Below are 24248 nucleotides of genomic sequence, written 5' to 3'. Positions count from 1 at the left end.
TTTGCTGCTTCTACCCCAAACACTATTTAAAACACTTAAAGACAGCTTTAGGCATCCTCTTCCTTTCTGGGCATCCCCCTTCCCATCATACTCAAAGACAGCCACATGAGATGCTTTCTAGGCTGTACTGAGAGCTCATACAGTTCTTAATACTCCCTGCCACCATGACATACCCTGGGATCTACAGAATGAGTAGAGGAAACTACAGAGTTGGATTCTGGGAACAAGGTGTTCAGAAGTCAGTCTGTGGGAGGAGGAGGCTCTGGAGGGAGGCTTGTTCTCCAGGTTTTTAGAGTGATGTCAGGAAGAACGCAGCAGGGTCTAGGTGCTTAGGGGCTGTGGTGCTGGAAGAATGGTAGGACCTGGATCATGTGGAAGAGCTTTAAGGAGCTGCCATAATCCTCAGGGACATAGAAAGAATACAGATTGCCTGGAACCATGCTGGAAGCAATCTTCCCTACCTTGCCTACCCTGTGATACTGGTGGAAGGTAGGGGCCAGCTTTAAACTCACACTGATCTGATCTCAGATGGGCAGAACTTGCCCTTGCTCACAACAGAGAAGCAACACTGTGATGGGTGTGTTTGTTCCCAACTCACTCAGACATTCTATTGCACACGGTATCCCCTATTAATTGCTAAGCAAGATTAGAAGATTCTAGAAGCTTCTCCCCTGCCCCCCAGCCCCCATGCATGCTGGGTAAGAGCTCTACCACTGAGCTAAATCCCTGTTTGTCCATGCATTTTAAGAGCGATTATGAGTTCTTAAACTGCAGGGGTATAGCCAAGGACTGTCACTCTTGCTGATGGTACTTCCTGTTTCCTGAGAGATAGTGGCTACTAGCAATTTTGCAGCCTTGATATTACTGTAACTCCTAATACTCAGTCCTGTTTAATATTCTGTTCTTTTCTGCTTGCTATTGAAATCGCTCCCTATGGCTGCTTCTTTCAAATGCCAAAGGAGTTCAGGCAAACATAACTTGCCACATGAAACATCCCAGATAAAAAGGTGGGTCATTTTGACTAAGCTACAACTATTCTATTGTTGGTTTAATCTGCCTATCATCTGTATAGCTGTCTGTTGATCGGTCATCCATCACTTTTAAAATCAAACATGCTCACACACATACATCCAAGCACACTCATCCATGGACATCTGTAGCCATGGACACCATTCCCCTGGCTTGGAATTATTGCTCAGTATAGGCAAGCACCAAAAGACTGTGCTCCCTCCTCAGGGCACTGTTCTTACTCCTGTGTCTGCAGAGATAAAATGTCTACAACTCTCACGGTGAGTAACTTCAGCACTTTTACCCATAATAAAAAACCCATCTAGGAGGATTGAGTTGTCTGTTTTTAAGTCACACTTGTGTGGCATTTCTGCTGCTGATCCCAGAATCCTCTTGAGGGTGGCAAAGTGGGGAGAGGGAAGGCAGCTCACACAGCACGGGAGTTGTCTCTTATATACTGTGGCCACTCACGCTTTCCAGAGCAATGGTGAACTCATCTTGGTTAAGGAGTGTCACGATACATCTCCATGAATACTGGTGGGTTAGGCAACTCAGGTCAGACCAGAGAACCATGATCTTGGTTAGGGACACTTGCAGCCCCAGAGGAAGCCCTGCTAAGGCCACAGGGGTGGGGGGGCATGTGACCAACCTTTAAGCCCTCTACAACTATTGCTGGGAGACCAACTTTGGTGGTTAATATTTAGACTCATCTGGCGGAGCAGAAGGGCCTTCCTAGGGTGAGGGATTAAAGATTTTCTATCTCATGGCAAAAGTTTTGTAAAGACCTTTCCAAGTCTGAAGAGGGCGCTGGAGGGATGGCTCAGTTAGTAAAGCACAGGGTATGTAAACATGAAGACCAGAGTTAGATCCCCAGAATCTATATAAAAAGCTGGATGTGGTAGTATGCACTTAAATCTCTAGTGATAATGAGATGGGAGACAGAGAAAGAATCCCTGGCTAGCCAGACTAGCTTAGCCTGCCTGGTGAAGTTCCAGATTAATGAGACTCTATCTCAAAATGTGGATTGTATCTGAGAATCAACACCAGAGGTGTCTACACCACGTGTGTGCACACCTGAACACACACACTCACACATAAACGCATGCAGGCATGCATGCATGCATACACACATGCATATACGCCCACGCACCCACCCATCCATGACCTTAAACACATACATACAATTCAGAGAAATCTGGGGCTTAGTTCAATTTCGTTTGCCTCCAAATGCTTGAGGTCTCATCTTCCAGCCTCAGCCTTCACTTCCCCAACCAACCCTACAGGGGCTTCCCAGGAGTTAGATAGAGTGGTGACGGGATGATCCACACCCTGACCGGAGCCCTGGCTTTGTCTATGATGTGATGTGTGTGTCCCCCCAACCCCGGCTCCCGTTCCAAGCCTTCAAAAGACGAGAGACTGCTGTTGCCTAGACTTTAGGGATCCCAGTCAGTCTGAGAACCTGTGTGGTCTCTCCCTTGACAGGCAGTCTCCTGTGGTGGTTCACCAGTTCTCTGTGTTCCTGAGGGACTTAAAACCTGCTCTCGGCTGGTATATGGAGAACCAAGATGACCTGGTACTCGGGCTTATGTCAGACAGAGAAGGATTTGAATTTTGGCTGGGAACAATAGCAGGATGTGAGTATCCCACACTGAATGTAGCAGGGACTCAGGTCTCTAGACGTTTCCACGTGAGCTTGGCAAGTGAAAGGCTCTGGTGGGACTCTCAAGGACCTGGGATGTAGGGCGGGGCTGTGCTCTGACGGACATATGGTGGCTTTGCCTCTGTTACGTCCACATCAGTAACAATGGGCTGGGAGGGGCAGAGGGGAGTTCCTCAGATTGGAACCTCGGTCCTCAGGAGCATACATTCATACTTGGCAGGGCGTCTCGACCATGGACAGGGACACGAGTGAGGACAGTGAGTAGAGCTTGGGATGGAGGGGGCCTCTTCTGTAATCAACACTGAGTAAGACCTGGCTTCTCATCACCTGCCTTCCATCAACATCTCTGTCCTGATCATCTGTCTTCCTTTCTTTATGCTGGAAAGACAGTCTGTGGCAGCCCACATGTGCCTTGGGGCAATGGGCAGAAAGCCACAGCTACCCCACAGACATCTTTCTGCCTACTATGGCCTGTCCATGTCTGCTGGTTCTTTTTTCCTTTCTTTCTCCACGTGACCGTTACCACTCTCTTCTCCAGCCAAATAGAAGCCTGAAAACCTCGGGCATTTTCTATCACACTCCAAGGTGCAGCTAAAGCCACAGAGCCATTGCCCAATCCTCCATCCCCTCCTGCTTGCTCATTACTGCTGGTGTCACAGCCCTGGTGACCCCAGTGTGTCATTAGCAGGACAGAAATGCCATGGGATCAAAGGGCTGGTGTCACAGCCCTGGTGACCCCAGTCTGTCATTAGCAGGACAGAAACGCCATGGGATCAAAGGGCTGCTTAAAACCCAAGGAAGGAAACAAGTTTCAGAGGAAATGGACTGTGTTTAAATAAAGGAAAATTTTCTCCCTGAGTTGGAACAGGCAATGCGGTGGTGATTGGTGCTGCAGCAGATGGAGGGATGGGGACATTTTTCAAGTCCTGGCTTTGGTTTGGATTGTGTCGTCTTGGGCCAAGACACTTAACATCTCTGAGCCTCCATTTTTTTCCCAGTGTAAAAGGAAATTAGGTTAGAAGGTCTCAGTGTGAAGATGTGGGTACAGTGACATTGAATGGCTTTTCTGAGGGTGCAATGAAAGGCTCAACACATTTGTAGGGAACCCTAGAGAGTTCTGTGATGCAGGAGCATCATGAACCCTAGAACTGAGGTCTTTCCATACCCAGTGCCATCTTTTTATTTTTTGTTTTTGCCTTAAGCTGGGGCTCCTCAGTAGACTTTGGATTCACAGATGATTTTCCCTTCCCACAGGCTAGGCTAACAAGTCAGATCTAGACTCACTCCAGGCTCTTTCTCCTAATTGCTGGCTAACTCAGCTTACTCTAAGTCTTTGAACTTCATTTTCCAAGGCTGTTGGGACTGGAACAGAGAGCAGAAAGCTCGGAGGCAGGGGTGTGATAGGAAGTATGGATTTAGAGAGGTCCGAATGTCTCTTGTACATGCTTAAGTGAAGTTCTGGTCACACACACTCATGTACCTATGGGACACTTTGCACCCCTGATGCTCATGTGTGCCTACTGAATGCCCGCTCTTTTCCCGTGTTCAGAGGGTCCGCTCACACACTGAGAGTGCTGAGGAGTGGGACATGACTTGCTGGGCAGGTGTGGGAAGAGATCCTGGCTCTCTGGAGAGGATCACACTGGGATCCCATTAAGACAGAGAAGGTTCTAAGCCAGACAGAACGGCATAGTGAAAGATAAAAGGCGAGAGGACTTCTTTGTTGACTGTGTTTTCCTCCACAAGAACATTTCCTTTATGTGAAAGAAAATTAGTTTGTGGCTGGCAAGCAGAGACCCTGCCTCTCCATCTGTCATTGCAAGGCAAATCTCAGCAGCAGATTGCTTGGGGACTTAGAGACAGGTGCAGAGGCCCTGGGGACGTGGGGGCAGGGCCTGAGCTCTGAGCACTTCTTTCTGCTATGCTTGTGTGGGCTGATGGCCTCAGGTTGAATCTCCAGGCCTCATTTGGGTGTTCTATGAATGGGGGAATGTAGCAATCATATAGAATGGGGACAGTGCTTCTGGGTGAACTTAGATAGCACTGCATTGAGACAGGGTGGGGTACTCAGCCAGATGGCTGCCTCTAAACACACCCTAATGCCCTGGGGACAAAGTGGCACACTGTGGGTGATCTCTATAGTCCTCTTAAATTCCTCTTCCAGTTTGGGGAAATGTGCCCTTCTGAGGGTCACCCTGGAGTCCTTTCTTGTTTGGATAGAATGGTAACATGAATTTAGCCCTGAGGTACTGGGACTGCCCCATAGGTCAGAGTAACTCCAGGTTGATGGATGAAACTGGAGTTACCCACCTCCCATTCTTTCTATCTTCCTGTCCCTGTTATTTAGTTGCTAGAAGGTCACTGCAACCACATGGCCTTTCCCTGTCGTTCTTTCAAGGGCAGGAGTTTGATGCCCCAGCTGACCCCAGACTGCCTGACAGCCAGGGCTGCCCCAGGAGACAGAAATAGCATTTCTTTCTATACTTGACATTTTCATTGTTGTTTTCTGGCTTAAAGGAACATATATTAAGTTCAGCACAGGGGCAGAGTGGTTTTTTCCTACGCCAAGCTCGGGGCTGGAGGCTGCCTCACACAGTCTCATTATATGGGCACCAATGTGACTTACTTTGTTTTGATGGCAGGGCATAGGTTATGCAGATCTGTGTGACATCTGGGATGGCATGTTGGAGAGCCTAGGCTGATAACTACTTGCAGCCATGGTGACTCCAACCCCTCTGGGACTTGTTTACACTCAGCTCTGACCTTGATTTTTGCTGAGCTCTTGGGAACTACAATGGGTAGATTCCCCTGTCCCAGAAAGACCCCTTAGTCCAGCTTCCACCTTCCTGACCACCTCCTAGTCCTTTGCCACAGGTGAGCATTTTCATAAGCTGGCAGGTGAGGGTCTAAGACAGATAGCAAAATACAGCTCAGGAGCCAACCCTGAGCCCTACTTCAGTTCCTACAAATTATTGCACTGGGACAAAGCCTCACTCTTTTGGCAGGGTGTGACTGTTTTCATGCCAACAGTGATGTCCAGTAAGTGAGACAGGGACCTTTAACCCCACAGAGTCCAAACATCTCTCACCTATCCCTTTATAACAGCAGCTGATGTCCAGGACATTTTAAATGAACAAATCTCGTTCAAAGCGACAACTCTGGCACCCTGTTACGTTGTATGGCAGCCATCCCTTTCCCCACCAAGAAGGATACTCTCTCTAGCTAAAAACCTTCAGCTGCATGCTTGTGACTTTGAGAAAAAGCCTCAGAGACATAGGTGTTTTGTTAGAGAAGGATATTTCTAACTCGAAGGATGGCGTGGGTGGGCTGGACTTCATGATACTCCCCTTCTTCCACTGTCTGCAGTCTCAAGTTGCAATCTTCAGCAACCCTCAGCTCTGCCTTCCACATCGGCCTGACTGCTCTCCTTGAGAGCAAGACCTGTTTAGTGTCCTGGTCATCAACTGTATTAACCTAGAAGGAATGGACCATAGCATTTAATTTTGGTGGATGGGAAGATCTAGAGGCTTCCCTGATGTTTGTTTTATAGTGGGGTTCAGACTCGGGTCCGTGTGTGTGCTAGAGAAACCTTATACTAATAAACTACACCCTCAGCTTCAATCTTGATCAAAGCACCCTCCCCCAAGGAATGGGGTGTTTGTGTGTACCCATCCTCCTCTTTCAGCTCCCCCTGAAGTCGCTGCTGACTCTGCCCTATCTCCCCGGATGTTGCAATGTTGGCTTTCCGAGTCCCACCCCTGACTCTTTGTGTCATCATGGCAGGCATGGCTGACCTCAGCTTTGAGGCTGAGAGTCCTGTGATGCCCCCTGATGAGCTCCTGGAGGGATTGCCCAGCTTTGACTGGCTTCTTCAAGGGCGCGGTGAGTCAGAGGGGTCAAGGTACTGTAGCTTCCAGGGGTTCTTGCTGGTTGGGGAGTGGTTAGTGCCATGCTAAGCAAGCCCTTCTTTCTCCTGGAGGTGTAAGGTCTTTGTCTTGGCCAAGTGGGAGGTGGGATAGGATAGAGAATGGGGAGAATTCTATGGCCCTGAAATTCTTCTTCCTCCTCCTAGTCCTCCTATTCCTCCTAGTCTTCCTCCTTTCTTCTTAGTCTTTCTATAGCACAGGCTAGACTTGAACTCATTCTGTAGCCAAGGCTGGCCTTGAACTAGCACCAAGACAGCTTTCATTACACCAATACCTGTCATTAGTCAGGGTGATGTCTTCTCTCCCTCTCCTCTAGGAAGGCAGGTCTTCTTCCCGCCCTTGGAGGCCCTGGGGAGGTCACAGGAGCCTACATGTTGGTCTTCAGTCCTGGGGCACAGGTGAGTGGCAGTGCATTTCCACACACCCTGTTTCCCCACAGGAGCTCTCTTTGGAGGTACTAAGCCCCAACACTGCCCCAGAAGTCATTCAGAAACCTTCTAGGGGATAACTTCCCCATCCCAGACCCACCAAGTCAGATCTCCCTGGGGATGTGGCCTGGGAATCTGGAGGGTGCCAGGCTCTCCAAGGGTGGAGGCCATAGACCATAGACCATATCAGGACTTTGCAAACTCTGGCCTTTGGGCCAAACCCAGCCCCCAGGCTGTTTCTGTAAGTCCTGTAATACTGGAATCCAGCCACGCTCAATTGTGTGTGTATTGTCCATGGCTGCCTTTGCCCTGCCATGGCAGAGCTCCAGAGACACTGCTTGTCTGGCCCATGACACTCACTGACTCTGGTTCTCCACTGACTCTGGTTCTCCATTGCTGAAGTCCTCTATCCCCCAATCCTTTTCCTGGGGGACCCATGTATACCCTCTCTGGTTTGAGAGGAGTTGTCACAGAGCTCTGGGTTCCAGCCAGCTCTGTGCAGAAGGTATGCGGTGGGGCCCCTTCCCGAGTATACGATGGAGCTGAGCTTGTGGTCTGTCTAGAGGGGTCTCCTGGGGTCCCCATCTCTCCGGATGCACACACTTCTGTTCTGTGTCTGCTTCTCTGGCCCAGCATGAACTCATGTGGCTCCAGCTGGCTGGCTGGCTCTGTTGACCACTTGGGACACCACACTAGCTCTGGCTGTGCAGGGAACAATGGGATTTAGGGGTAGCGTGCACATGGTCTACTAGACACTGGGGAGACTGAGATGTGGGGAGGAGGGAGATGGAGGCCAAAGGCTCTTTACTGAGGTGTTTGGGGGAAGGGCATCGTGAGGAGGCACCTGGATTTCAGAGAGAAAGCTTTCCAGAGATAGGGGCGGCCAGAACCTATTCCACCACATTCAGGCTAAGCCTGCTGGGCTGGCCCTCAGCTAGTATCTTTCACGCTCACAATTCTTCTGGACAAGAACCAGTTCCCTGAGGGAGGGGACCTTATGTAGTTGGTTTCTGTCTCCTTATAACTTTGTGACATCATCTCTAGACCCTCTGTAGAAGCAGTATCATTCATCTGGTACAGTTTGGAGATGAGACAGCCTGGAGGCTTCTGTACCAGAGACTTGATCCCCTAGAGCCCCTCATAAAAGGGCTTTGAGGGCACTGACCTTGACATTGGATTCACCCTTTGCTAACCACAGCTGAATGGTCTGTTGGGAGAGCGCGAAGAGTTGAGGGTGGGTCTTGCCGGAGGTAGTAGGTCCCTGTGCTCTCTGCTTCCTGTCTGCTCTGCACCTCCCCATGCTCCCACCCTGGTACTTTGCCCCACCCTGGGCTCAGAAGCATGGAGCCAAGGAACCACGGAAACTATCAGCCCCAACTCATCTTTCCCCTCCTTAAGTTGTCTTTCTCAGGTGATTCCTTTATTATTATTTTTTAAATTGGCAATTTAGCCTCTTTCCCAAGCTCCATACTTGGCCTAATGTGGGTTTGAGGCCATCTAGAATGCCCTACCGACCTTGGGCATCCTGTCATGTGGTCCCCTTGGCTAGAAGTCTCCTGCACAGAGTGCGAAGCACAGTCAGGCCTTCAGGCCTTGGATCTTTGCCTCGTAGGGCCCCAGTGCTCCCCAATACACTAAGGGACTGGTTATGATAAACCCACAGGTTCCTCCCAAGACCTATGTTCTTATGCCCTCTCCCCAGCAGAGTCCCTGTGGTGACAGAGGAGGTGGCCCGTGAAGCCTTGCTCAGTTTTGTGAACTCCCAGTGCTGCTACAGCAGTGCCGCTGCTGGCGACTTCATCATCCAGGAGCTGAGGCAGCAAACTCTCTGCAGGGTAGGCCGTACCTGGGCGTCTGGGCACACTGGGAAAGGGGCATTGGTCCTGGGGGTGTATGCAAGAGAGCATGTCATATGTCCTCACTGTTCATCACACTGTAGTGTTGTCTCCAGTGTCTGGAGCCAACACCAGAGATCAGAAGAGGCTGAGACACTTGACCAATTAATTACCATAGATGTGATGGTTCCTGGGCTCAAAGTCAGGCTTACTGGCTTGAAATCTGGACCTCCTTGCACCCTTTCACGAGGCACAGGCTAAAGAAGGACCCTCTGTTTTAAGGACCCTGAATCACCTCCATGTCTCACAAGCCATGCCTGTACCTTAGAACTGGGAGCATCTCATCTCTGACAGCCACACTGCAGAAGGTGCTTTAATCTCCTCCACTGACAGGGTTTGGGATCAGACTCAGGTCACATTTACTAGTGTCGTGATCCTTGTCTCTGATGAGAGCACATCAAGTGTAAGTCAGACCATGGCAGTGGTTAGGTCCCAGGTGAGGAGGAAACAGCCAGTGTGAGCACTGTGACTTGGGCAAAGTGGCCAACCTTTCTGGCTTCCGTTTCCTTTCTCATAAGATAGAGACAGGATGAGGGGGCAGTTTGGTCAGTAAGATGCTTGCTACACAGGCACGATGATCAGAGCTCAGTCCCCAGAACCCACACTAAAAAAGCTGGATGGGGTTGAAATCCCTTTAGCTCCTTCAGTCCTTTCTCTAACTTCGCCAATGGGGACCCCGTTCTCAGTTTGATGGTTGGCTGCAAGCTTCTGCCTCTGTATTGGTCATGCTCTGGCAGAGCCTCTCAGGAGACAGCTATATCAGGCTCCTGTCAGCATGCACTTCTTGGCATCAATACCCCATAAGAACAACAATACCGTTCAACCAGAGCTCCAAACACTACACATGGACAGACCCGTGGCTCCAACTGCATATGTAGCAGAGGATGGCCTTGTTGGGCACCAATGGGAGGAGAAGCCCTTGGTCCTGACAACGCTCGATCCCCCCAGTGTAAGGGAATATCAGGGCAGGGAGGCGGGAAGGGGTGGGTAGATGGGTGGGGGGCACTCTCATAGAAGAAGGGGGGATGGGATAGGGGAGATTATGGATGGGAAACTGGGAAAGGGGATAACATTTGAAATGTAAATATAAAATCCAATTAATAAAAAAGCTGGATGTGGTAATATGTGCCTTTAACTCCAGCACTGGGGGAGCAGAGACAGGAGGATCCCCGGGGCTCTGTAGCTGGCCAGCTTAGCCAGTTGGTCAGTTTCAGACCAGAGAGAAACCCTGCATCAAAAAAGAAGGTACATAACTCCTGAGGACACTGGAGGCTATCCTCTGACCTCCACATGCATGCAAATGTACACACATACCATCCCAGCATCTCAGGCCCAGGTGAGACTGAAGGCCCCTTCTCATGCTAGGTCTATGCATAAGGATTAAGGTGAAGGATGCTATTGTAAGTCAGGGGTGCTTAGAGCAGGGAACCTGGGGCTTCTGTGTACTATGGGCAAGCATTGCCTGTACAGGAATTACTGTGTAGATGGTTCCTCTGTGGAACGTCACAGAGAGTTGGGCTTGCTCTGGGTGGGCAACCTTAATAGCAAGGCTCACCCTTTGGTTCCTAGCAGCCCATGCAGGTGGAAGTTTCATCCTTTTGCAGCATAGAAGGGACAATGTTTGTGACATACTGGTGTTTTCCTCTGTAGTATCGGCTGGAGACCTTCAGTGAATCCAGAGTCAGCGAGTGGACATTTCAGCCTGTAACCAGTGAGTGAACTGTCTGGAGTCAGTTTGCTTGGAAGGGACAAAGCTGAGGCTTGGGGACCGTCTCACGATGTGGCTCAACTACTAACACTGACTCCGATACTCACCTTTGTGGAGCCTTAGCTATTCCACTGAGTACAAAATGATGGGATGATGTCAGCTCATGATGTGCACCAAGGAGGGTGCTTTGCTGTGTGGTGATTACTCAAAAGCTTTTCCCCTTCTGTCCTTTACTGTCCTTATGATGATCCTGTCTGTGTCAGACCACTCAGTGGATGGGCCACAGAGAGGCACCTCCCCCAGGCTTTGGGATATGAAGGTCCAGGTGCCTCCGATGTTTCAGGAAGACACCAGGAAGTTCCAAGTGCCCCACTCCTCCCTGGTTAAGGTAATGGCTAATTAGATCATCTGTATCACTCTCTAAGTCTGTTTCCCCGGGTTCTCTATCTGTCATCAGACTTTCTTCTCTGAGAAAGGGCACCTCAAACTCAGCCTGGTAGGTTACTCCTGGGGTAAAAGTAAAATCCAGCTTAAGAACAGCATGTCTTTGGGAGGTAGCATCACACAGTGGGGAGGCAGGCAGCATTCACACAGTGGGGGGGGGGCATCGTCAGCTTGGGAGAGCCAGGGACAGCATCCCCAGGGCATCGGTGCATGTATGTGCTTGGTTTTCATCTGACAGTAAGGTAAGTGGGGGGAGTCAATGAAATGGACATGAGCTAAAATCTGAAACACGGTGGACAGATAGATCACTTGCTGAGCAAGCACAGGGGCCGAGTTTGGAGTCTTAGCACACACATATAAACTTGCACCTATAATGCCATCCTTGGGGAAGGAGAGACAGAAGGACCTCTGGGGCTCACTAGCCATCCAGCCTAACCAAATGGGTGAGCTCTGGGTTCAATGAGAGGTCCTTCCTCACAATGTAAGGTGGAGAGTGATTGAAGAAGACACTTAACAATGACCTCTGGTTTCCATGTGGCCTGTGCACTCATAAGCACACAACATTCATACCCCCAAACACACCTACATACTCTATTGAGCTTTCCCTGGGCTGTCAGCAGGACAATAAGTTTGATGTTCATCTGTTGTATAGAAATCTGTCTTAGCAAGAAGTGTGGGAAACCTGGTGGTTGATTGACACCCTCATTTGGTTCTTGTTTCACAGTTGGCTGTTTTCTCATTAGGTCTTGATTTAAGAATGTAATTTGACTCTGTGAGTTCTCATAGTTACCAGATGTGTAAGAGGTCACAAGAGCATTCCACTCTTTTCCAGACTGTGCAAAAACTTTCATTGGATGATAGGTTCTAGCAGCTAGCTTCTTGCCTTTCACACAAACCTTGTCCATCTTGTGTGTTCTCAAAGCCCAGGTGAAGGAGCTACTAGGTGGCTGCATTGCCACCAGCCTTTGTGGTTTAGTCTGCCAGGAAACTAGAATATGAGTTAGTTTGAGAACTCAGGGAGCGCCCTTCTTAGTTTGTCAGAAAGCCTTAGCTCGGCTTAAGGATGTGCTAACATGAGACCTTGGCATCCCAGGCCTTTTTGGGTCCCCAGCTACCTGGAAGGACCCCTTACCCTTACTTTTCCCTATGGCATCCTAGGGTTGAGAGGGATCCTATTTAAGGACATCCACCCAATGAGAATTCTTCCATTTCAGGAATGTCACAAATGCCACGGGCGTGGCCGCTACAAGTGCAGCGGCTGCCATGGGGCTGGCATGGTGAGTCAGGGGTGGGCCATATGACCAAATGACCCTGTGTGAGTGTTGGGGTGGGCAGAGGGATGGCAGGATAGGTAAGAGCCTAGAGACTCCCTGCAACTCACATGGGCCATCTCCCCTTTCTAAGTCTTCAATTTCCTATCTGTGACTGGGACAGTCAGATTGGGTGCCTCCAGAGACCCCCTCAAACTAGGATGATTCAGTTAAAGGTTTCTCACCTTCCACCTGACAGTCTTTGAGGGTCTACATGGGGATGAGCCCTGAAGAGAATGGGCCTTAAGACTTTGTTGCTAAAATGCCTTCCCAAGGCACGATGAAAACAATGACTATTCCTTCTCCTATGATTCCAGAGACAATTTTACCCAAGTTCATTCTGGAGAACCAATGAGTTTACTGGGATTCTTTAGAACGCATAGATGGGGGTTGCTTACAGAGGCGTGGCTGTTCAGGTGAAGGTCTTGTGATCCTTTCCGCTGCTCCATGAGGGGCATAAGCAGTCAACAACACCAACTTTGCAGGGGCACAGCTATTCCAATGCCCCAAGATGGTTGATGGTCACTTGGTTGCGAGGGCAGTCACTCATGACAGACCCCTCTGTGAAGGATGGCCAAGAACATGGGAGGTGGACACAGAGAGGGGAAGTTTAGAGGGCTTGGGAGATGAAGTAGAGGGAGCTTGAATTATCTGCCCAGGCAGCAGCAGCATGTCATGACATCTTGGGATTGTAAAGGTCAGAATCCATTGGCTCTGGGGGTCTAGTTTAAGCCAAGGCTCCCTGTCATCTGATGCACACTGATCACATGCGGTCCTATCTTGTCTCTCTCCCCATCAAGGGGTCTGCTGGGCCCTCACCTCTCACCTGATTACTGCGTGTCCTGGTGAGCTATAACTAACTTTTCTCTCTGTCTCCTTCTGTCATTTTCCTCCTGTGGCATCTGCAGTCCCACCCCCACTCAGGCTCCCAGTGACCTTTCTTTTCTTTCCTCCCTGAGTTTGCTTTGGACATTAAGAGTCCACCCTTGGGTGCTTTCCTAAAAAGGACCTCTGACCTTCACCCTGGTGGTCAGTCACTATGCTCCTGGCTCCTCCCAGACACTTGATTGAAGGCAGGTCTTGGGGCCTGAGGGTGGGGATCAGAGAGGAGGCTATGGCTCAAAGGAGGAAGAGACCTGGGTCAGGGTCATGGCACTGTGTTGGGAGCTGGTCTCAGGGTGGCCTGGGTCCTGCTTCTGGGAGCCAGCAGCTGAGGTTGGACGTGTTCACAGGTGAGGTGTTCGTCCTGCAGTGGCACCAAGCGCAAAGCCAGGCAGCCCCGGAGATGCCACATGTGCTCTGGCTCTGGCCGACGAAGGTAGGAGTGAGTGGGTTTGTGATGGGTGGGAGAAGGCTCTCTGGTCTTAGGTTTCTTTCTGGACACTGTGCCCTGGAAGGGGCATGGTTCCTTGTCTCTTTCTGCTGCACCCCCAGAATCTGTGCATAACTGATACTCTTGGACTCTGTGTGTGGGAAGGCTTGCCTCATGGCCTCATCAAGAAGTCACCAATAGCACATGGGGCAAAAGGGAGGATGAGGCTCTATTAGGAGGTGGGGAGTAGGGAGAAGCTCCAAGAAAAGCTAGCTAGAAGGGCGGTTTTAAACTCCGAGCACGAACTCTTGGCAAAGCCTTCTTCATACCTCAGAGTGGGGCCTAGTTGGAGGAGCTATTTGTCTAGTTGGTTGGCTGAACAACCCACACATTTCATCTCTGCTCTTGGGACTTTGTATACAGTGCGTGGTGACATCTTGTAACCCATGTCTTCTCACTATTTATAAGCTTTAAAGGGGAACAGGAAAACTACAAGGAAGGAAAAATGTTAAAAATTAGGTTGGTTAATAGTCAAAACTTGCTGGCCAAGCTTTTTTGAACCTGTAACCAGGACTGGTGAAAATTGTCTTCGGGTTAGAACCTTAGTTTACTTTGTTTTTCAAGTAATATAACTGAGTTCAAATTGGCTGTGGCAAAAAAGTACACTGATAGGCCCAAACAACTGTACAGCCCAAGAATAAATTTCAGGGATGGCATCAGGTCTAGCTGGATCCAGGTGCTTAAAAATGGTGTCACCCAGCAGGAACAGTGAGAGGACCAGGTTAAGCAGCCCGGTAGGAAAGGATTTTCTTTTCCAAACAGTTCTAAGGGTGGTTCTCATTGCATTGACTTGGGCCCATGTTTGTTTTAGCTTGCTTTTGCCCAGAGATGGAATGAGGTAACCATCTAGGTAACCAGCTAGGCTGAGATCCCAGGCTGGCCCCAGAGGGAGGGTGAGAACAAAAACTGAAAACAACCAAGGTCTGGGTATGGCTGGGTAGTCTCTTAGGGGGATACTAGGGCCCAGTTGTCAGAGGTGGGAGGGTGACAGTGAACAGGCAGGTACATGCCACCACAGCAAGGGAGTCTTCTACTGAAGAGGGTTGCTCACTGTGGATACAGGTGCAGTACGTGCTCTGGGAGGGGCAACAAGACATGTGCCACCTGCAAGGGGGAGAGAAAGCTGGAGCACTTTGTCCAGCTGGTCATCGTGTGGTAAGTGACACCTAGGTGCCTACCATGGAGGTGGGGAATGTACCTCCACCACCTGGTCCAAGGACCTTTTCCTCATGGGTGTTTCCACCTGATTCAGGAAGGAGAGGCTCTGGGGATAGGGATACAGACTGGCTTTGTCTCTGAGTTTATTTTTATTCTAATTTTAAGTTGTTTTTTCTCCTGGGTGAGTATGAGCATGTTCAAATGTTCAGGTGCACGTGTACGTGTGCAGGCACGTGAGTACTATGGCCCTTATGTGGAGGTCAGAGGGCGACAACCTGCAGGAGTTGGTTCTCTCCTTCTGCTGTGTGGGATCCAGAAACTGAACTCAGTGTGCCAGGCTTGGAGCAAGCACCATTCCCCACCGAGAACACTTCACCTGCTCTAGCTTCGAGTTCACGTTCTGTCATGATCACCGGCTAGGGCAGCAGTCACTGAGCACCTAACTCTGATGCCTAGGATAAAACTCTCCGTACTTAGGTCAGCCAGGGGTGTGCTCCTATAATGAAGTCTTTGTCCTGCACATGGCTAAACAAGCAAGGGTGCAGGGGGACTGGATCCTGGAAGGCCAGGACACTGAGCTTGGAGAGGCTGTGCACTCCCTCCAGCTCCCGGCCCTGCCCCACAGGCTGTGACTTCCTCTGGTCCCCCAGGCTTGACCCCACTCAGCTTAGGTGTGCTGATCACTGATGTGAAGCCTGTGATCTGCTTCCCTTCCCCCCTCTTCTCTCAGGAAGAACAGCCTGTTTGAGTTTGTGTCCCCACACCACCTCCACTGCCCTGGGGAGCTGCTCGCCAAAGCCAGAGGGGAAAACCTCTTCAAGGATGAGAATGCCATGGTAAGGGGGGGTGCCTTGTGCCCAGGTGGCAAGGAAGTTTGCATCCTCGAGAGTGGCTGGAGCATCTGGATCTCTGTGGGGTTCAGAGCAGGGGGATGTTGAGTGAATGTGGAAAACAGCATTGAGTTGTCAGTGTCATGAGTCAAAGGAGGAGCAGTACGGGAAATAGGCTTGCACACAGTAGGCAGTTTCAATGTTGGTGTGACACATGACTCACGTGCTTTAGTCTCGGCTGTATCTCAGCACTTAGCATGACACTCAGTACAGAGTAGGTCAACAGAAAGGGTGTTCCGGGTAACATGAGATGCATGTGGAAGTGTAGGCTCTCTGTACCCCCTTTTGCCCTGGACTCTTTGAGCCAATAAGCGGTGAATGGTGACTAAAGAGGTTTCCTCAGTTTGCTGTGTAGCCTTGGAGTCTTTCCCTCCATCCTCTGGGCCTCCTGTTCTGTTTAGTGGAGTCAGCCCTGGCATCTTCCATAGCACCACGAAAGTGAGGTGCTCTGCTTGTCTCTTCCCAGGTGTACCCCATTGTGGATTTTCCCCTGAAGGACATCTCTCTGGCCTCCAAGAAGGGCATTGAGGAACACAGCGCCATGCTGTCCTCCCGTGCTCGCATCCTTCAGCAGGTGAGATGGGAACTGAGGATTACGGCTTGGCTTGGGGATGCTTCAGAGCTGAGGCAGTGTGGCTGGAGTTGAGGGCCAGCATCTGAGACTTGAAGGGGCACGCTGAACTATCAGTCACTGGGAGAGAGATCTTGTGGGTTTATTCACAGGAAATGAGCCCAAGTGCGATTTTGAGTTTAAATCCCTCGTATTTAGAGAGCAGAAAGGAAATCCAGCATCTTGGCCTTTGGCAGGGGCATGGCTGCATTTGGGCAGTTTCTCCAGGTGCCACTAGGTGGCAGTAGTGCCTCTAGAAACACCATAGACTAGCCAAAGAGTACCAACCGTTCTTGGGGTTCTGGAGATATTATTTAGTGAGTAAATTGCTTGCTTTGCAAGAGTGAGGACTTGAATTTGGATCCCAAGTACCCACATAAAAATCTGTAGTGGTTTCTGGGAGATAGGCCGCATTTTGGGGTTTGCTGACTAGCTTGTCTGGTTTAGTGGGAGACCTTGTTTCAAAACCGAACCAAACTAACCAACCAACCAACCAACCAACCAACCAACCAACCAACCAACCAACCAACCGAACAAACAAACACCAGAGAGGGACAGAGAAAGATCCCCAGTATTGGCCTCGGGGAACGCCCTGTGCTTGAGGTTAGTTGTAGGGAGTCTGGGCCTTGCACAGCGCTCACTTAGATTCAGGGGCTCCTGCATCCTCACGTGACCTTGGGACCGTTGGTTTCTTACCTGAATGCTGGGGCGTGTAAGGGTTTACAGGGAGCTTTTCCAATGACCCCACCCCCAGCCCACCCAATGTGGAGCCCTTTTCTCTATACATTTCTCCTGTTGGAAAGAGAGAGAAGGGAAGTTCGCCTGGGGCCTGGAAGGGGGCTTAAGTGAGCTTCAGCCATTGCAAACTCCATTGCCTCCCAGGGTCTGGAGATTATTTAGATGGTCCTCTGAAGACTCAGTCTCCACTCAGCTTCCTGTCTACGCGTGGTAGGGAGTTCTCAGATGTCCTAGCATCTGGACATTTACATGAAACCTTCTGACTTTTCAATATCCTAACAGAATCTGGACTAATAGTCTCTATGGTATTCCCCCGATCTGCTCTCACGAATGCTAGCCCAGAGAGTAGAAGCAATTCAATAGGGATGGCAATTCTTTACTAGCAATTCCGGCAGTTAGTACAGGCTTTTGGGGGTCTGGGGTGTGGGACTCGAGGCCTTGTCAGTCGTCCAGACACTGCAGGGCACCTGGTTAGTACCTGTTTCTCAGCTCTGTCACTCTCTGGAGGTTTGGACTCCCCCTCTCTCCAAACTTCAGCATTTATAAAATGGTGGAACTGGTTCTTGTCTCGGGTTGGGCTCCACAGAAGCATTCCTGAGACATGTCTATGTGCGTGTCACTTACCAAGGAAGGGGTACTCGAAGGGTTGGGGATGACGAGAGGGGAAACCAAGCCAGATTACATGGCAGCCTCAGTTGAACCCAGAGTGGCTCTGAGCTCCTCTCAGTGACTGTGGATGGGGTGAGGTGAGGAAGAAGTCTGTCTAGGTGACACGTCAACCTCAGTCTGATCCCAGACTGATCCCAGTCTGTACTTCTGACAAGTCCCAGTAACCACCTACCTGCCCTGGACGTGGAAGATAGGCTTCATATCCCTCAGAGTTCTCTGCAGAGAACTGGACTGTGAGGGAGGGGTCCAACCTGGGGGTGAGTACAGCATCAGGCTGTGAGAAAGTGGGAAAGGTGGAGACAGAGCACTGACCGGTCTCCAAAGGAGTTGGCTTTTGCATAGCTGGAGTGTTACAGCTGTTAGCTGAGTAGTTAGAGGGAGAGCCTGGATCCTGGTGGCTCATAGTCTGGGCTTGGCCACCTGTTTCCAGTGCATGAACTAAGGAGACAGGAATAGGGAAACATAGAGAAAAAAGATTTACTGAGAGGAATAATACATAAAGAAATCAAGTGATCCCCTTCAGGCCTGTCAGGTTTGGGTCCTGGTCAAGGTGTGGTCCTACCCATCGGCTACCCATCAGATTCTATGCTCTCCCCACTTCTGCAAGGACCTGACACCTTGTACAACATGACATCCTTTCCCAGGAGACACAATCCTCCTTTGGCTGGCACCAAGGTTTTCTTTTCTCTGTCTGCCACATAAGAATCCTGGTGGAAAATTCCACTTTCATGGACCCATTTTGTCTTTAGTCTGAAAGGGAGGGATGCAAAGTGTCTTTCTAGACTGTTGCCACTCCTACCAGGACGGTTTGTGTTACATGAGAGAGGAGCCCCAAGTTGAGGCATTTACTCTGAGCTTGGTGGAAGGGCCTGGGAATACTTGTAGGTGAGGGACAACATGACTTGAGCAGCTTGTACACAGTGGTCACTGTTTGGGGGCCATCAGACTTATGGAGTGGCCAGTGTGAGTTCTTTCATAACCTACTGCCCTAGAGGATGTAGTAGGAGTGGTTAGTGTGGCTTCCAGTCTTCCTCCTGTGATCTCATATCAAGCAACGTAATCCGCTGTGGTAAAATCTTGCAGGGGATGTGCACATTAAAAAAATATTTTTTAAGGAAACGGAACGATTGAGATCACAACTGGGATTCTCTTTTCTAATTGTCCTTTGGTCCTGGAGCTAGAGCCACTGATGGTGTTTATTCAATATAGAAAGTGGGGAGTGGAATCCAGATATGAGGAATGGTAGTCATCTCAGAGTACACAGCCCCAGCTGCTGCAAGTGGATATCTAGAATCTTCCCCATGGCAGAGGACACCCAAGAGGCAAACATATAAGGAGCCAATTACAAGGGGACTCTCATTTGAAGGGATGAGGGCATGGGTGATTTTGGATGGAGGTAGGGAGGCTTCTGCTTCCTGTAGAAGGGTCCAAAAGCCAGAGTGCTCCTGACCCTCTGCCCAGGCTTTCTGAGCAGCAGTGTTAGCCTTACCCTCACATGCCCCATTTATTTATGGCCAGGTTATGACCATTTATGGGAGGTTTTGCATGGCAATTTTGGGTGAGGAGGCTTCTGTCTTTTGATTTTCAAAACGATTATTTGTGCCATTGCTTCTGGCTTATGAATATGACTTAGTTTTCTTATTTCATTTGGTCATTCCAACTCTAAAACAGTCTTGACCCCATTCCACAGATAAAATGTCAAGGCCTAGAGAAATGGAGCTCAACACCACTCAGGAAAGGGTCATAGAAATTTCTAACCCTGACCCCGGGTACTGTCCTATGTTCCTAGCTCCTCTTCCAGGGTCCTGCTCTGACCCAGTGTTCTTTGGGACTCGTGGGCACTTAGAGAGAAATCCAAGCAGCATCTTGCTTCGGCTTCTTCTCCTCCTGGGGCCTCTGAATGACGAGAGCTATAGGACGGGGCACTTCTCTGATGGAAAGGGCTTTCAGCTCTGAGCCTCTCACACCATTTTCTTGGGTTTGGGATATGGAAAGGGCATGGGCAAAAGGCATAGGGCAGACCACAGCAATGCTCTACGGATGTTGTTACTTCAGCATTAGGAGTCGCAATTGTATACCAACTGTGGGCTGCCTTTGTCAACAGCAGAATAGTACTAGGAGCCAAAGGTGACAGCAAACCCTCACAGGAGCCCCAGGAGTCCCAGGAGCCCTTCTTCCTTCCTCAGCAGAGCTGGGGTGTGTGAAGGGTTGAACTACCCACTCAGAGAAGGCTGGAGATGAAGCAATGAGGCAGGCTCTGTAGGAGATAGAGTTCTATACCCACTTATGGGGCAGGTTGTTTAGAAAGAGCTGGGAGGAGATGTTGGGAGATCTGAGCTTGACGTGAGGACTGCTAACTGTGAGGAGCCCAGGCTTGAACTGTTTCATATCCCAAACCCGAAGTCTTAAGAACTTCTTGCTTACCCATCTACAAAAAAGGGGAACATTTGAGAAAGTCTTCTCTGAGACCACACTGACACACAACTGTGGTGGTGTTTGAGGGACAACTGAGCAGATAACCCTGACAGAATGCAACAAACATTAACCTTTCTTTAACATTTTATCTTAAAATCAAAATCCGAATTGGTAAGCCACTCCAGATATCTCTATGGTAGTTTGGATATGAAAGTATTGAACGCAACTTTTCCCCACCCCTCTCCAGTACCGCATGGAGACATTTATGCCTCTGGAAATGTCATGTGGCTTCCTTGAAGTCCCCTGGGGATGCCCAGGCTTCACTCCTAGCATCAGACAATGGCTGACAATAAATTACTTTTTCCTAGGACCTAGGCCATGGGAGGGAGCAGTGATGGTTAGTTGTAATTATTAACTTGACACACTTGAAGGCCAGTCTGGAAGAGTCTCTCCCAGTGAGCTTTTGTTCAGACCAGGTTGGCCTGTGGACATGGCTGTGGGGGATTGCCTCGACTGTGTTCATTGAAATGGTAAGACCCACCCACTGTGCGTAGCACCATTCTCTAGGTTTGAGTCCTAGATTAGGCAAGTGTAAAGATGGTTGATGAATGCAAGAAAGCATGCGTGCATTCATTCTCTCTCTGCTCTGGACTTTGGATATGACAAACTATTTCAAGTTCCTGCATCAACTCCCCTCAGAGATGGCTGATAACCTGGTGTTATGAGCCCAAATAAGTCCTTTCTCCTCTGAGTTGCTTCTGCTCTGGGTATTTTATCATAGCAGCAGAAATGGAACCATCACAGGAACACAGCAGTATACAAACTACCATAGAGGTATCTGGAGTGACTTACCAATTTGGATTTTGATTTTAAGATAAAATAAAATGTTAAAGAAATGTCAATGTTCAGTTGTCCCTCAGCCACCACAGTAGTGTGTCACGTCACCACAGATGCATGTAGATCTGGGACATACTGTGCACCCAGTTCTGCATATTACCCTGTAGGGGGAGCTGATGCTGCCTCACAGATGAGTTACTTGTGTACAACTCTGAGGTATATTTGGCCATTTGTTTCCTCAGCGCCAGACCATCGAGCTGATACCCATCACAGAAGTTCATTACTGGTATCAAGGAAAGACTTCTGTCTACTACATCTATGGCACCGACCACCAAGTGTACGTGGCTGACTACCCTGAGCGATACTGCTGTGGATGCACCATCCTCTGATAGGCACAGCTGTCCCCAGACTCCAATGGTCACATTTGACAAGGGGACAGCAGTACTCTTTGAGTTTAGTTGTGTTGGTGATGTTGGACAACCCCCCATGCAAATCTTGGAAGTCTTTCTGAACAAGCTAATGATCTATCAAGAGTCAATTATTGATGGAGCTCGTTTGATGAGACCTATGTTTAACTCACAAGAATTCTCCTAACCAAGTTCCTCTAGAGTAAAGGTGAGATGCAAGATAAATGGTGGGGACTTTGCCTCTTTTCTCCAATCCAAAGCCCCTGTCTGTGTGTGGGAACAGGTATCGCTTTTGGATTCTGCTTTGAGCCTCTGGCCGTAGTCAGCATTATAGCAGTGCTGAAAGACATTCACAGGTTGATTTTCACCACAGCACCTTAGCTTCCTACCCTCTGGGCTGGAAGTACTGATGTTGCCATCGCTGGGATGGCTCAACTGTACTCTGCAGGTCTGAGGTCTCACCTGGAGGTTAGGAAGCCAGGGTGGTCCAAAGATGGGCATCCTAGAAATCTGAAGGGTGGTTTATGAAAATGTTATCTAGTTGATAGGAACCTGACCACCAGGATGCTTCCCTGTCGTCTTTGCTTCCTCGCAACATGGCAGTTCTATGGTGGTTGTCATTCATGGGTACTATAATGGCTAATTGGGAACTTGCCAGTATCTGGAATCAACCAGGTGCTAAGCTTTTGGGCATGTGTATGAGTGAGTTTCTAGATTAGATAAATTGAGGTGACAAGGCCCATCTTCACTATGATGTGTTGTTGTAAAAATATAAAAATAAAAAAGAGTAGTGTTGTCTTTTACCCCACTGGGTCTACACCTCGGTGACTCAAGATATCTGCTAGATATCTTGGCGGAAACACAGCCCAGCCGCACACTTTCCTACACTCAAACCCTCACATAAAAGAACACACAACACAATAATCTTTGACCTAATTGGTAAGATATAATTGCCCACTTAAACATATAAAGCCTGGTACCATCCATCCCTTAAGAACATTGATAACAGGGGCTGGGGATTTAGCTCAGTGGTAGAGCGCTTACCTAGGAAGCGCAAGGCCCTGGGTTCGGTCCCCAGCTCCGAAAAAAAAGAACCAAAAAAAAAAAAAAAAGAACATTGATAACAACCTGTAAATACACAGAGCAGAATCTTAACATCACCTGCCATCTTGTCCTGCCATGGCTTCTCTTCCCCTCTCTCCCTCCTGTCTCTTCCTCTCTCCCTTAGTCTCCTCCTCTTCCTTCAAACTTCTCTCCCGCCCATCCTTTGTTCTCCTCCAATGACAGGCCTCCTTCTATCCTGTACCTGCCCCTCACCAGTACTTTACAAATTCAATGGAGAGGTGGTTCTGGTGAAGTCACCTGAGTTCTGAGTCCTTGACTAGGCAGCTGTCCTTGGGGCAGTGGAATTAGCATCAAAATACAGTAACTTCAGGGCAAACCACAGCAATGATGGACTGGCATCTTGTAATAAGTTTAAAAGGGAGAAAGGGAGCTGAGCACCAACATTCATCTCCTTCTGCTTCTGGGTCGATGTGATCAGCTGTCTCCTGCTCTTACTGCCGTGTCCCCCTCACAGTGATGGACTTACTCTTGAATTATGAATAAAAATAAAATAAACTCTTTCTTAACTGCTTTTGTTGGGTATTTTGTCACAGAGAACATGAAAAGCCAACAGCAGACTTCTATCCTCAAACCAGAAAATCAAAGCAAAGCAGAGATATGATGGAAGAGTGGGGTCTAGTTGCTGATCCCTACTGAGTGCTCATGGGAGGAGTTCCACAGAGTGTTTTTGAGTAGATGTGGTGTGGGACATCTGAGGGCGTGAACTGACTTCTACTGGTGAAGCTGGGAAGGCAGAGGGAGCTCCCTGTAGGCCCAAATGCTGGCTCAGCTTTGGGAAGATGGTACTGGGCCATGAAAGGCCACGGTGCCCCTGACTGTGAGAAACCAGAGGGCTGTCATCCTGTGATGCCTGTCCTTGACTTGGAGCAGCTGCTGTGCACAAACAGTGGTGGCCTTTATATGTGTTCTTGTATAGGCTATCCAGGACTCTTTCTTGAAGTTCAAGTTCTACATTACCCATATCATTAACGTACACCCAACCCTTCTAGGACAAGGCCCTAGGAGTCTGGGTTGGGAGAGGTATGACACAGAGATGTGGAGATTGTGTCTTTGCTACTGTTTGAGCCCTGGGTTTCCTCATATCAGTTTGGTTCTTTATTTCCAGGGCTTAGTGAGCCATACACCTGGGGGGGGGGTCCTGATGGACAGCCTGGTAATGCTAATGAAAGCAGTAAGGTTCAGAGTAGGCTAGGTAAAGTCTATCTCTCCTGCTGGAGCTGTAGAGCCCAGTGGGAACTGGGCTGGGAAGTTATGGGGTGGGAACCTTGTGGCTTAGCCGAGATTGAATCCAGTGCTTTGCTGGTGCAGACTTGGGTTCCTTCTCTGTATGCCTATTGCCATGTCCATGGGTTCTACAACGAGGAAAGAACACACTCTTAGATTGAAATATATCAGGGCATGAGCAGCAGCTGTTCCCTAGAGACAGAGCCTCAAGGTGGCATGGGAAAGAGAGACATCTTGGAGGCAGATCCTACTTCTTTCTCTGGAGCACCACCACACTCTACTGTGGAGACATTGGCTCTGCACTAAGTCTGGCTTGCAACTTATGCTCTCATGTACATTGTCCCACCTTGATAACCCTCACTGCAGATGCTTCTGCCTCATTATGAGAGGGATGGTCGCTATGCATTCACAGGTGACATTTATT

At 49.3% G+C, this 24248-nt stretch overlaps 1 protein-coding gene across 4 annotated transcripts; it reads left to right on the top strand.

Annotated features, from left to right (window-relative positions):
* The first annotated feature begins 2877 nt into the window (after positions 1–2877).
* On the top strand, positions 2878–22879 carry Ssuh2 (ssu-2 homolog). 4 transcript variants are annotated; one of them, XM_087658872.1, is made up of 12 exons: positions 2878–2925; positions 6452–6550; positions 6911–6992; positions 8728–8857; positions 10568–10628; positions 10889–11013; positions 12284–12346; positions 13612–13697; positions 14814–14906; positions 15640–15745; positions 16266–16373; positions 21311–22879. In XM_087658872.1, the coding sequence occupies exons 1-12, from the start codon at positions 2901–2903 to the stop codon at positions 21455–21457; spliced, it is 1125 nt and encodes a 374-aa protein (XP_087514998.1). In that variant the 5' UTR covers positions 2878–2900; the 3' UTR covers positions 21458–22879.
* Positions 22880–24248: the final 1369 nt, after the last annotated feature.

This window comes from Rattus norvegicus, chromosome 4 (genome assembly GCF_021556685.1).
Source record: "Rattus norvegicus strain SHRSP/BbbUtx chromosome 4, alternate assembly SHRSP_T2T, whole genome shotgun sequence".
Classification (NCBI taxonomy): domain Eukaryota; kingdom Metazoa; phylum Chordata; class Mammalia; order Rodentia; family Muridae; genus Rattus; species Rattus norvegicus.
This window is presented reverse-complemented; position numbering and strand designations above follow the sequence as displayed.